The sequence below is a fragment of the Mustela erminea genome, chromosome 10 (assembly GCF_009829155.1).
Source record: "Mustela erminea isolate mMusErm1 chromosome 10, mMusErm1.Pri, whole genome shotgun sequence".
In the NCBI taxonomy this organism is placed as follows: domain Eukaryota; kingdom Metazoa; phylum Chordata; class Mammalia; order Carnivora; family Mustelidae; genus Mustela; species Mustela erminea.
In genome coordinates, this window is record NC_045623.1 from 76,538,086 (window position 1) to 76,552,277 (window position 14,192).

A 14,192-nucleotide genomic window follows, 5' to 3' on the forward strand; every position below is an offset into this window, starting at 1 on the left:
GAGAGGGAGAGCTGCCCCAGACTCAGTAGGAGCTGCACGGCCATGACCAAGATGAGGGGTAAGTGTGGTGCCCCCTCAAAGTCTGAGAGTGAGGCACCTGAGGGTTGAATGTTGGATGCTGAAACAAGGCAAGGAACTAGATGGAGGGAGGGAGTGGAGATGGGCCAGAGCAGGAGTCTGGGCATGGAGCCATATGGACTGAGACAGGACAGGGCTAGATCAGAGGTTGCACATAGGTCCACGCGTTGAAAGTGAGTCAAGAGAATGGGTACAGGTCTGGATGATGAGTCTGGGGGTTGGGCCCATTCAAGGAGAAGGAGAATGGGGCCTGAGACAGGAATGGTGGTAGTGCAAGGAGATGGGAGAGTTTGTCAGGTTAGAATAGATTTGGGAGGTTGAGGTAAGCCTGGAAGGTGGGGAGAGTGGGTGAGGGTTGGGGAATCTCTGCCATGGTGTGTGGTCACCCTCTCTTCTTTTCCGAGGAGTCACCCCAGCAGAAGGCTCTCCTGGGATTTGGAAGGGCCTGTACGGGGAGCCCGCTGGGTCTCCTGCCCCTCTTCAGGGGAGGCCCCTGAAGATCTCTTTCCTTCTGTGTGCCTCCTGTGTCCAGCATGGACAAAGGCTGGACTAAGGGGGTTCTCACCCACCCAAAAATCCTAGGACTAGTGCAAGGGGGTACAGTGCATCACAACTCCTGGCTGTTACCCTTCAGAGCAAGTGACACTCAGGAAACCACGCAGGCTCTTGTTGCAGACTCCCAGGTGAATGAATTCTCTGTGCACCAGAGTGGTTAATTGTGGAGACAAAAACCACGTCACTCTGGACTTGTTGCACGTTACATATTAACTATGGTTTCCTGTCTTGGCTGCACAGTAGGAAAGCTGGAGCGATTTGAAAAAATACCATGAGGCTGGAGAAGAGCAGTGGGCCTGCCAAGATCCCATGGGGCACTGGTGATGCCACTGAGAAACTGGCCACAATTCCCCCCAAAGAAAATCTTGCCTCACATACTCCAGCTTCCACACACCCATCCTCTCACAAACACACACATTCTCAAAGAACACAGACACCCTCTGGCTCTGCCACCCAGCCTCACACTCAAACATACTCACAGAATCACACACAAGAACACCAGAAACCACATTCCCTCTCAAACTCCAGCAAATGCACACATGTCACGCGCACTCTTCAGACCCAGGCCACACACACCCACCTCACTGTCCCATACAGATTCATCCACACATCTGCTCAGGGGCCCGCATCACTCCACAGACATGCCTTCTTCCACGAAATCACAGATGATGCACAGTCTTAGAGGGCAACAATCACAAATTCACAATTACTGCAACTTACATCACAGACAGGCTCACACACACACTCACCAGCAGAAGCGGGCATATTCACAGTCAGAGATGACCCTGTACACACTCATGAGTTTCTAATCACGTGCACATACATGAACACAGCATTCACGTCTACTGTCATACAGCTAACACCAGCACGGCTCACCCATACATCCATACCCCACACAACACAATTGCCACCACACAGACACAACCAGAAATAGACATGTTTACAACCACACATTTGATAGATACTGCCTGACCTCACCACCCCCCTCATTCACACAGCCAAACTCATCCTGGGTAGGGCAGGACACAGAGCCTGAGTCCCAGAAAGGCAGCCCTCAATTCCCTTCTCTACCACAGGAATCCTGATCCTGGGGCTCCTGATGGCTACTTCCAGCTGCCTTGGCTTCTTGGAGGACCTTTTCAAGTGCTTTCAGGACCCCGAATATGAGTCCATCCTCGTCACAGCACAGAAGGGGCTCCACGCCTCCCCATTGCCCAAGCGCGTGGTAGTAGTGGGAGCTGGCATGTCAGGCCTAGTGGCGGCCAAGGCCCTACAGGATGCTGGCCACCAGGTGAGCAGATCTTGGAGGGCTTCAATCCTTTGCCTCCGGTTTGCTTTCTTGGGTGGGGAAAAAAAAAAAAAAAGAAAAGAAAAGAAAATACAGCCAATTCTTAGATGGCTGCTCCTAACTGGCTTGGTCTCTTAGCCCTTAGTTACGTTCCTCTGACCCTAACTTCACTTATGTTCTCATGGGAACAAAAGTGGAGAAGAGTTACACTAACAAGAAAAGTTTAAGAGGCACTCAGTCCCCCACTCCCACAGAGCATTCTGCCCCACTTACATTACTCAGGACCTTGTCAGCCTCCTTCTGGTTATCCTGCACATTCAGGGAACCCACTGCTGGGAATTCCGGACTAGAGCCTATGGCGAGAAGGAAATGGGTGTACAAGGTGAGAGAAGGGAAAGCATGATGCTGGGGAAAACAGCATGTTCTTTGGACCCAGGTAACCATCCTGGAAACCAGCAACCGCGTCGGGGGTCGAGTTAGCACAATCAGGAACAAGGAGGAGGGCTGGTACCATGAACTGGGGCCCATGCGAATCCCAGAGTCCCACAGGTAAGTCCCAGGGAAGGAATGGGCAAAAGGTAAGAAAGAGAAATTAGGTGGTGGAAAGGGGGGAGGTGAGGGAGGGGAGGGGAGGGACCCTGGGCCACCATGTCAGAGCTTCTCAGATCCGCTGTCTCCTGTGGTTCAATCATACAAGTTGGGACAAACACCGGTCTCCCATTTGACAGGGAAGACTGAGTCTCAGAGCCCAGAAAGTGGTAGGTCCCAAACTAATAATAATAGTTACCATTAATTCATCAAATTCGGTACTTCAAATATGGACAGCTTCTTACATTGACAATTATACCCCATTAGCCTACAAACTAATAATAGTTAATAATCCCATCAGCTGCATTTTTCGAGCACCTCTATGTGCCAAGTGCCCTGCTGAATGCCACAGGTGCATTATTTCATCTGATCCTCTTATCTTCCCCAGTTACAAATCAAGAAACTAGGCTCAGAGGTATTAAATGACTCACCCAAGGTTCTCCTAGGAGAAAGTGACAGAGCTCCTCTTCAAAATCAAGGAGGCAACTGGCCCAAAAACATATGCTCGACCCCTAACGCTCTAACTGGCTCCTGGAACAGAATCCAGCCCCTGGTTCTGAAGTTTCAAAGACAAAAGAGGTCCTTTGCCTAGTGTCCCATGTACCTGACTACATGGGACAGGACTACTTTTTTGCCTTAAGTGTAAACTGAACCCAAGACTTGCCTCCAAATGCCACCAAAAACAAAAACAGAAGGAACTAACCCAAACTAGATTTGGCCTCAACTTCCTTAAAAATGGAAGATGAGATTTCAAATACTGTCTGAGACCAAAGGCCTTGGTCTCTACTTAAAATCCCGTACTTGGGGATTACCTACAGGGCATTCCTTGGGGAATGGGTAAACTCTGTCCTTGCAATTTTCCTTGGGGCAAAAACAGAAGGAAGAGAATGAATACCACAAAAGGAGGAAGCAGGGTTAGAGTTGAGGAAATAGACTGAGCTCCCCTGGCACATGAAGGAACTGGTTTCCCTGGAAATGGCTTCTATAGTGAGGACAGCAGGAATGAGGTGTCACTGGTAGAGGTGCTATGTCATCCCTGTTTCTGCTTCAGGCTGATTCGCACCTACATCAAGAAGCTTGGCCTGAAGCTGAACAAGTTCATACAGTATGATGGCAACACCTGGTACCTCATCAACGGACGACGCCATCGTAGCAAGGAGGTCCAGGACCATCCAGAGATCCTGGGCTATTCCTTGAGCCCAACAGAGGAGGGCAAAAGCCCTACAAAGCTCTTCCACCAGTCCATTGCCAAGGTACCTTCTGCCTCACTCCTACTAGGGTTGGGAAAGAACAAATTCTGGCCCAAGATCACCTGGCAAGTTAGTGGACAGACCCAGTGACCTGGTCCCATCTAGCCCTCTTGTGATGGGTTTCTCCTCTAACGTCCCCTAAGAATGCTGCCACTCTGTCCTAGTGCCCCATGCCATCTTTTCCCCATCCCTCTTGGTCCAATGGCTCACTGTTTGATGGTGACAATAGAAGGAAAGGGAATCACCAGATAACCCAATCCTTGGTAATGAATCAATCTTCTTGAATTACAGTGAATGTCTCCCCCTTAAATTTTAGTCTCCAAACGTCCTTCAATGAAGGGGAGACTTGGTAGGAAAAAAGAACATTTAGGAGATCTTGGAAGCATCCTTTCCCTGGTCTTTCCATCCCCTATCTCTGTGTCCCCCCCACTTTAAAAGGACATCCAGAGAATGCCAGAGTCCTACCACTGGCTCTATGGCTTCAATCTGAGCTGCTTCCCTTTTCTCCCCTTTCACAGGTCAAAGAAAATTTTGAAAATTTCAACTGCAGTCAACTGCTGTCCTTTTATGATTCTTACTCTACCAAGGTACATGATGCACATAAATCCCAAGAGAGGGGTGGAGGGGGTCGGGGTCTGTGCCCAGCCTAGCCCCCTGGGGTTGTCTCCTGATGACTAGAACCTTTTCGTCCCACCACCAAAGACTTCACCTTCCTGGAGTCCAGTGCTGCCCCTCGCCTGCCCTAGACCCCTGCTGAAGCCCCTTCCTACATGCTGGGCCCCCCATCTGAACCTTCCACCTCCCCACAGGCTTACTTGGTGAAGGAAGGAGAACTGAGTGAAGGAGCAGTAAAGATGATCGGAACTGTGATGAATGAGGATTCTGGATACTATAAGTCCCTCCTAGAGTCCCTGCGGAGTAGCGTCATCTTCTCCCAAAATAACAAGTAAGGCCAACTGGGACCAGGGCTGGAATCTGCCCTTCCTCTAACCCTCAGAGCAAAGAAATGGAACTACGGTTCCTGAATAGACACTATGTGCCAGTCACAATGACACTTTCCAAAAACTGTCCCATTGAATCACCTGGAAGATTGGTACTATTATTCAGACCCATTTTACAGGCGAGGATGCTGAGGCTCAGAGGAGTTCTATAATTTACTCAAGTTCACATAATGGGTGAAAGCTGGAGCCAGAATCCACACCCAGGTTTGTGGGGCTCCTCCTGGGATCCAGGACTGCATGGTAGCTGAATCCATGGGCTATGGGTCTAGGCTATGTATGCCATTCTGGGAAAGTCCCTCTCCATCAGGTATCAGTTTCCCAAAGTATAAAATTAAACAATGATCCCTCTCTCCCAGAGACTAGTTAAGGAGACATATATGAAGCATCCAACATGGCTTCAGGAAGCTAGTTTCCTTCTAGGCCCAGGGCCCCTACACTCACCATCTGCCCTCCCCCTCACCCCTGCAGCTTTTCTGAGATTACCGGTGGCTTCGACCAGCTCCCCAAAGCCCTCGGTGCTACCCTGAAGACTGGAACCATCCGCCTGGGCTCCAGCGTGGAGACGGTAGTGAGGGATGGGTCCAAGGTCCGGGTTTCCTACCGGGTGGGCAAGCCTGGTTCAGTGCTGAACCACCTCACTGCGGACTTTGTCATCCTTACGGCCTCAGCCAAGGCTACACGCCTCATCACCTTTAAGCCACCACTCTCCCAAGATAAGAGGGAAGCACTCCGCTTGGTGCATTACACCAGTGCCACCAAGGTGATCCTGTCCTGTGAGGAGCCCTTCTGGGAGAGGGATGGCATCCGAGGTGGGTACTCTGTCACCGACCGGCCCTCGCGCTACATCTACTATCCCAGCCACAGCTTCCCCAATGGCAAGAGCATCCTGCTGGCCTCCTACACCTTGGATGACGACTCCCTCTTCTTCACCTCCCTAACACATGAGCAGATAGTGGATGTGGTCCTGGAGGACCTGGCGGCTGTGCACCAGATACCCAAGGATGAGCTGCAGCGTATATGCCCCTCTTCTGCGGCCAAACGCTGGTCTCTGGAACCCCTCACCTTGGGCGCCTTTGCTGAGTTCACACCCTACCAATTTACTGACTATTCACAGGAGCTCTTCAAGCCCGAGGGCCGCATCCACTTTGCAGGCGAGCACACCTGCATGCCTCATGGCTGGATAGACACTGCCATCAAGTCCGGCCTGCGGGCAGCCAGGAATATCCAGGCCGCTGTAGATAAGGAGGCCATGGGAGAGCAGAAGACCTTCCCTAACACCCAGAACCAGGTCTAAGCCAGAAAGAAATCCCCAAGGGAACCTGGCAGGAAAAGTGCTGGAGGTAGGAGCTGGAGGCAGAGACCCAGGAGAGAGGTCACCATTCATCCCCCTGATCCACAAGCAAGAATCCCCAAATGCCAAAGAATCAGCTGGCAAGTCCACAAAGAGTCACACCCTTTCCTGTTTCTCTCCCATGCCCGGCCTTGAGGAGGGAAGCAACGGAGTCAGCGTATATGGAGCATAAGGAACAAATCAAGGATGGTAGACGCTAGCATCAGCTGTTAGCTTGGATTACAAGCAAAAGAGAAACGCTCCAATAAACCCAAATTTCTGTCATTTACAACTAGAAGCTTCTAAAGGAACAAACCCCAAACCACAGCAATGTTAAACCCATAGTGCACGTAAACCCCATTATTGGGTGCCTGAGCTGTGGGCCTCACATCTTGGCCCAACATGGAGTCTAGATGGATGGGAGAGTTAAGGGCTCTTGTCTGTTCTTTTGTGAGTTTGCAAGAGCAGGATCTTGGCTTCCCAGAGACACCTCCTGGCCCTCCTGGAGACTTTTCTTCTCCACTCTTACCTCCCCATCACCAACCAGACACCCCTCCCCACCTCTGCCTGTCCAGCCTACACATCTCCCTGGGAGGAGACAAAATTCATTCTCCATACTCCCCTCTGCTCTTCTTTAACAGAAGAGTCCTGTCCTTCCAGACCCAGCTAACTTATTCCCCCGCCCCAAATCCTCTCTTAACAGCCACACCCAAACCCCAGGGATCTTTCTCTCTCTTAAACCTCCACCCTTCCTCCTTAGAGTCCTAAATATTTGGACTGTGGGTCTTCTTATGCTGTTACACAATTACTTTGTGAGAGGGCATATTATCTGCCCATCTACCCTGAGAGCCCCAAGTGCTGGGATCATATCACGTATGCTTTGGTAAATTTCCCCCTAAAACACTACGTATATGCTCTTTCCCTCACCCTCTCAATAAATATTCATTTTGCATCTACCATGTATCGGGCAATGTGCTGAATGCCAGATACAAAGAATAAGCAAAGTTATGCCGTTGAATCCAACCTCCAACCCTACCTGGGACCCCATACCTCCAATGATCAGCTCCCAAACACAGCTCATTTTTTATCCCAATTTCTTGGGTATCTGGGCCCAATCATGCAAAAGGAAGAAGTAAGTAGAAGGATACTCCCTTTCCTTGGAGAATATTTCTACCAGGGTGGCCCTGGAAGACTCTGAAGACCAACATGATGCAGGTAATTTTATGTCTTGAGACTGGTGCATTGCGTGGAAGGAAGGGAATAAAGAAACAAGACTCACATTTTTTTTACTGCATTGTTAAAATCCCAGCTGGCTTTATTCCGGTTTTTTACCCACCCCTATATTAGTCAGGGCCTTTTCAGTTACAGGTGCTGGAAACCAAACTCAGAAATGAAATGTTTTAGCTCACCTATCTGGAAAGTCCAGGGTAAAGCTCACTTCATCCAGGCCGACTGGGTTTAGGAGTTAATTCGTTGTCATTAAGGTTCTCTCTCTTTCCGCTTCTTGACCCTTAGCTAACTTAGTTTCCGTATTGAGTTAAATAATGTTCTCCCCAAAATTCATTTCCACCCCCCCAAACCTGTGAATGTGATCTTATTTGGAAATGGGGTCTTAGCAGATTTAATCAAGTTAAGATGAGGTCTGTACTGTAGTAGGGTGGACCCTAATCCAATAATGGTATCCTGAGAAGAGGGAAGTTTGGACAGAGACACACACAGAAGGAAGACTGCCATGTGAGGATGGAGGCAGGTGGAAGTGATGCGTCTACAAGACAAGGAATGCAAACGATTGCCAGCTACCTCCAAATGCCAGTAGAGAGGCATGGAAGAGATTCATCCTCAGAACTACTAGAAGGAACTGACCCGGGTGACACCTTGATTTTGAACTTCTTTGAGTACCATGAGAAAATAAATTTTTGCTGTTTTAAGCCATCAGATTGTGTAGTAATTTGTTATGGCAGCCCTAGCAAACTAATACAGCCTCCTTCCTTGTTCTGGCAACAAAATGTTCTGAATCCATTTGGAGGTCAGAAGCAACTCCAAGGTTGTATCTTCATAGGTGGTCATCCAAGGGGAAAGAAAGGGCTCTTCTCTCCCAATGCATTTTTTTAATTTATTTATTTTCAGTGTAACAGAATTCGTTGTTTATGCACCACACCCAGTGCTCCATGCAATATGTGCCCTCTGTAATACCCACCACCTGGCTCCCCCATCCTCCCACCCCCCGCCCCTTCAAAACCCTCAGATTGTTTTTCAGAGTCCATAGTCTCTCATGGTTCATCTCCCCTTCCAATTACCCTCAACTCCCTTCTCTTCTCCACCTCCCCATGTCCTCCATGTTATTTGTTATGCTCCACAAATAAGTGAAACCATATGAAAATTGACTCTCTCTGCTTGACTTATTTCACTCAGCATAATCTCTTCCAGTCCCGTCCATGTTGATACAAAATTTGGGTATTCATCCTTTCCGATTGAGGCATAATACTCCATAGTATATATGGACCACATCTTCCTTATCCATTTGTCCGCTGAAGGGCGTCTTGGTTCTTTCCACAGTTTGGCGACTGTGGCCATTGCTGCTATAAACGTTGGGGTACAGATGGCCCTTCTTTTCACTACATCTGTATCTTTGGGGTAAATACCCAGCAGTGCAATTCCAGGGTCCTAGGGAAGCTCTATTTTTAATTTCTTAAGGAATCTTCACACTGTTTTCCAAAGTGGCTGTACCAACTTGCATTCCCACCAACAGTGTAAGAGGGTTCCCCTTTCTCCACATCCTCTCAATCACATGTTGTTTCCTGTCTTGCTAATTTTGGCCATTCTAACTGGTGTAAGGTGGTATCTCAATGTGGTTTTAATTTGAATTTCCCTGATGGCTAGTGATGATGAACATTTTTTCAAGTGTCTGATAGCCTTCCAATGCATTTTTTAAAAGTATTTTCACATTACCCTGTCCACCAGCTGGATCAGGAGCCCACTCCTTGGCGTAGAAAGTTTGTCTTGTGACTGGCAGCCCCAGCCACCAGTGGAAGGGGAGAGAAAGGACCATCTCTTTTTTTTTTTTTTTAAAGATTTTATTTATTTATTTGACAGAGAGAGATTACAAGTAGGCAGAGAGGCAGGCAGAGAGAGAGAGGAGGAAGCAGGCTCCCCGTTGAGCAGAGAGCCCGATGCGGGACTCGATCCCAGGACCCTGAGATCATGACCTGAGCCGAAGGCAGCAGCTTAACCCACTGAGCCACCCAGGCGCCCCCAAAGGACCATCTCTTAAGAAGAGTATTCAGGGCAGATAAAAACAACAGATGTACACTACAAATGGCAACTCCTCCAGACCCCAGGGTTGGGCTAAAAGATGCTGCAGATAGCCACGCTAGATAAAGAACCAGACTACCTCCTTTGTTTCAGAGATCTCCATTGACTTTGGTAACTGACCATTTGGGCCATGTGTCTTTCATCTTCCTAAGCTTTAAATTCCTGCTTTTCTGTTTTAAATTCACCAAAAAAGAGTATGCCTATAAAACCTAGTTTTCCCACTCTCAACCTCAATAAAAACAGAACTCCAGGCCCATGTGTGCCCTCTATCTGCAACTTTCTTATGTGGACCCAGGTGTGCTGTGTAATTCCCAGGTCTTATAAGAAATAAATCTTTATTTTTTCAACGTTTCCTGGTGCTTGTTACTGAAAGGTGCCTTATAATCATAAGAACCACAAGGGTCAATCCAGTCACAACACTGGTTTGGAAAGGGAAGGGGAAATGTCTGCGGGAACCTCTCCAGGGCCAGGTGAGTGCCTCCTGGCATTTCTAGCCAACACTGACAGATTGAGACTGGCACAAAGCAGAGACACATGACTCCCAGGATTTGGATGGGAGCATTAGGCAGAAAACGAAAATGTTCAGAAATACCAGAGGACTACCTTTGGGGACACACAGCTGCTACTCAGAGTTCTTGATGACAAACAATAGAAACCAAGTCTGAGTGACTTGAGTTGAAGAGGAACTTGACCTGTTGCTGTCAGAATGAGTTCTCAACTGTCCACTGCTTCTTTGTGTCATTTTCCTCAGACTGAAAGTACCAGATGGGAGCATCCAATTGGCTGAGTTGAGGGCGGTGCTCACTCCCCGCCTGGGGATCAGGGAGAACAAGCAGCCAATACCACTCTGTCTTTTGTGGTGGGAGGGGAGGCACTGCCTTCCCTCAAACCTTACTGTGCTGGGTTCCCCAGGCATAGGGAATAAGTGATGACGCTGGCAACCATAAGACAGAAGTCAAGGTAAGGCCCAAACTGATGATGGGGCACAGAACACCGCTACTACATTAGCCATTGCATACTCTAAGCCTCAACCAGTCAACAAGGACAGCACCCACCACATCACGGGTGAAGGGATTAGAGACTGTGCTTGAAAGTCACCTGGAAGGTCTGTGTACAGAGCACATGCAATAAGTCCTTGCACTTTAATGCTCTGAGAGAGGAGTTATTCCCAATTTAAAGATGAGGACACTGAGGTTTAGCAGGGCTGAGGGACTTGCTGAAGGTTTGACCGTGCCTGGCTCAGAGAGGATTTGCAGCCAGGGCTGCCTGACTCAGAAGTCTAGCTCCTTCCACAGCACAACGTTGCTGGTCTAGCAGAGAGAGGAATGACTGGCCTGAAGGAGATAGGGCAAAATCCAAACCAACAGACGCTGAAGAAGGCAAGGTGGCAGGAGCTCCATGAAGGCCTAGAAGAGTGTGGGTAGAATGGACCACCTCTCTGGGTGATACATTATTCCTAGAATGTGACACTCCCTTATTTTCTTTCCTACATGCTTTCTTGAAAAGGGAAAAAAGGATGATGTTACAGCTCATAAAATCAACAGCCTCTCTACAGATCTCTGCTTCAAATTGCAGTAAGCTGCTTTTTTATCTCATGTATCAAAATCTGAGAACACTATAGAAGTGTGAGCACATTTAACAGTATATGTAACATAAACCTTAACAGAAGGTTTGAGCAGTTGAGAATGACTCAATAACTATTAAGAGGTGAAAGCACGCCCCATACCTCCCCAAAATGCACCAGCCACACAATCTATTTGGAGGTCTAACTTCTGATCATTCCAGGCTGAAGCTCACTTGGGAGCATGGAGCACCTTGAACAAAACCTCACTTGGGAATGACATCTTCTCTTTCTGGCCACAGACATCTTCTTAGAACCTATAAGGACATCAAGGATCAGGTTTCAGAACTCTGATGAAGAAGGAGGGCTGGAACTTGGAGCTGGGCCCCTTGGATGCCAAGAACCCACTAATCAGCCCCAGGAAAAAGGGTGAAGCAGGAGGGGCAGAGAAGGAAGAGGAACTGAACCCTGCCAGGAGCAACAACTCAGCCCCTCTACAACTTCCTTTTCCAAGCCATTTTGTATTCATCACTCAATGTTAGTCGTCCTCTGACAGACAAGGAAGTCAAGCCCCAAGAGTGAGATGGACCCAGTATGCAAGTGGAAGAGTTCAGACCAGATGATAGTAACAATAGCCTTCACTACTCAGTCTCCACTTGCAGGTACTGAGCTAGAACCATACATTCATTTTCTAACTGAATCCCCACTCAAAAACAAACAAAACAAAACCAAAAAACCCTCTATGAAGTAGACACCATTATCATCTCCATTTTACAAATGAAGGAATTAAGAGCTAGAAAAGTTATTTTTCTAGAAGTTCCTCAAATGACCAAACATAGTTTCCATACAACTCAAAATTCTATTCTGAGGGTAAGAAATGAAAATATGCATGCACATAAAAACTTGTACTTGAATGTTCACAGCAGCATTATATTCATACTAGCCAAAAGTAGGATTGCCTGGGTGGTTCTGTCGGTTGGACATCTAACTCTTTATTTTGGCTCAGGTCATGATCTCAGGGCTGCAAGTCGAGCCCCATGTCAGGCTCCAAGCCCAGCATGGAGCCTGCTTAGGATTCTCTTTCTCCTTCTGCCCCCACCTCCACTTGTGCTGGATCGATCTCTCTCTCTCTCTCTCTCTCTAATAAACATTTAAAATTTTTTAAAAATAAATAAATAGGGGTGCCTGGGTGGCTCAGTGGGTTAAAGCCTCTGCCTTCAGCTTGGGTCATGATCCCACAGTCCTGGGATTGAGCCCTGCATCGGGCTCACTGCTTAGCAGGGAGCCTGCTTCCTCCTCTCTCCCTCTGCCTGCCTGCCTGTCTACTTGTGATCCCTGTCTGTCAAATAAATAAAAACAAAATCTTAAAAATAAATAAATAAATAAATAACCAAAAGATAGAAACCTCTCAAATGTCCATCAACTGACAAATGGATAAATGTTTAGCAGTTATACAATGGAATATTATTCAGTCATACAAAAAGAATGAAATACTGACAACTAGAACATGAACCACTAAAGCATTATGCTAAGTGAACGAAGCCAGTAACAAAAGACCACATATTATGATTCCATGTATATGTAATGCCCAAAGAAGGAAATTTATGAGATGGAAAGCAAATCAGTGGTTGCTTGATTGGGAGGGAGGATGGGAGGGAATTAATAACTAAAATGTATAGGTTTTCTTAAGGTAATGAAAATGAAAACTGACGATAGTGAGGTTGAATAGATGACTATACTAGAAACCATTGAACTATATACCTAAATGGGTGAATGTATGGTATGTGGATTGTATCTCCAAAAAAAACTGTTTAAAAAAAAGAAAAGTTATTTTGTTCTAAATTGAATAAATAGACATTTCTCTTTGGTGCCCTGTATGTCCACACAAACTTAAAGTTTTAGTCTGATAGGTAAATTAAATCAAAAGGTTGCCCAGATCCCCTGTAATAAAACGTGAGCCAGTACAAACCAGAGCCAGACTTAGTACTGTCTTTGAAACCATTTAACTCAAAAGAATCAGAATGCTGCTTCTCCCTTGATCCTCTAGCTGTCTGAAGGGTTTTTCTTCAGTACAAGGGGTATGGCCTTGACCATCTCTCCAAGACTGGAGAAGAAGGAAACAAGCTCTCTGGTGATACTGGAAGGAGGTACAAATTGACTTTAGGAAGTATGTTCATCTGTGTACCTGCAAAGATTGGAAAATTGCTTTCATTAGAAATGGTCCCCATTCGGGTGCCTGGGTGGCTCAGTGGGTTAAAGCCTCTGCCTTCGGCTCAGGTTATGATCCCAGGGTGCTGGGATCAAGCCCCATGTTGGACTCTCTGCTCTGCAGGGAGCCTGCTTCCTCCCCTCTCTTTGGTGCCTGCCTCTCTTCCTACTTGTGATTTCTCTCTCTCTGTCAAATAAATAAAATCTTTTAAAAAAAAATTTTTTTTAAAGAAAAAAGAAAAAAGAAATGGTCCCTATCTTGATGCCCCATGGGTATGGAAGTGGAGAAGTGAGTCAGCCACTGCCTCCAAGGCTGTTCTGCACTTAGCAAGCAGATGGGACTGAAGATTTTCAGGCTTAGCCAGTGCAATGGAAATGCTGGGTCCCTAACGGGAGGTGGCACCAGAGTAGGACTTCTAGACCAAACTTGACATCCTGAAATACCCAAAAGAGAAGGGTATTTCAACAGAAGAGCTCTGACCTAAAAGTTGATCACCACCAGCATGTTACACTCCACCCCAAGAGGAAGACAGGGAGTGTTTATGGATTGAAAGTGTCCTTAAAATACATGGAGCCCAACCCCTATTTTTAAAATAGGAAAACTGAAAAGCCCAGAGGAATTAAAAACATGATCAAGGGAAAGAGAATATAAAAAATTAGATGGTCTGGTGGGAGGAGTCAAGATGGCAGAGAAGTAGCAGGCTGAGACTACATCAGGTAGCAGGAGATCAGCTAGATAGCTTATCAATCCATTGCAAACTCCTACAAATCTAAAAGGAGACTGAAGAGAAGAAGAGCAACAATTCTAGAAACAAAAAATTGACCACTTTCAAAAAGGTAGGACCACGGAGAAGTGAATCCAAAGCGACGGGAAGATAGACCGCAGGAGGAGGGGCCGGCTCCCGGCAAGCAGCAGAGCAATGGAGCACTAAATCAGGACTTTTAAAAGTCTGCTCCACTGAAGGACATCGCTCCAGAGGCTAAACTGGGGTGAAGCCCACACGGGGCCTGTGTGGCCCCA

The 14,192-nt window shown here is 47.2% G+C and overlaps 1 protein-coding gene across 1 annotated transcript; it reads left to right on the forward strand.

The window, feature by feature from the left end:
• LOC116567858 (L-amino-acid oxidase-like) lies at positions 1–7,049 on the forward strand. The gene is made up of 7 exons (XM_032303200.1): positions 1–58; positions 1,710–1,924; positions 2,358–2,470; positions 3,561–3,762; positions 4,278–4,346; positions 4,569–4,705; positions 5,229–7,049. Exons 1-7 carry the CDS (start codon positions 43–45, stop codon positions 6,052–6,054), a joined length of 1,578 nt encoding a protein of 525 aa, XP_032159091.1. The 5' UTR covers positions 1–42; the 3' UTR covers positions 6,055–7,049.
• The last annotated feature ends 7,143 nt before the right edge of the window (positions 7,050–14,192 follow it).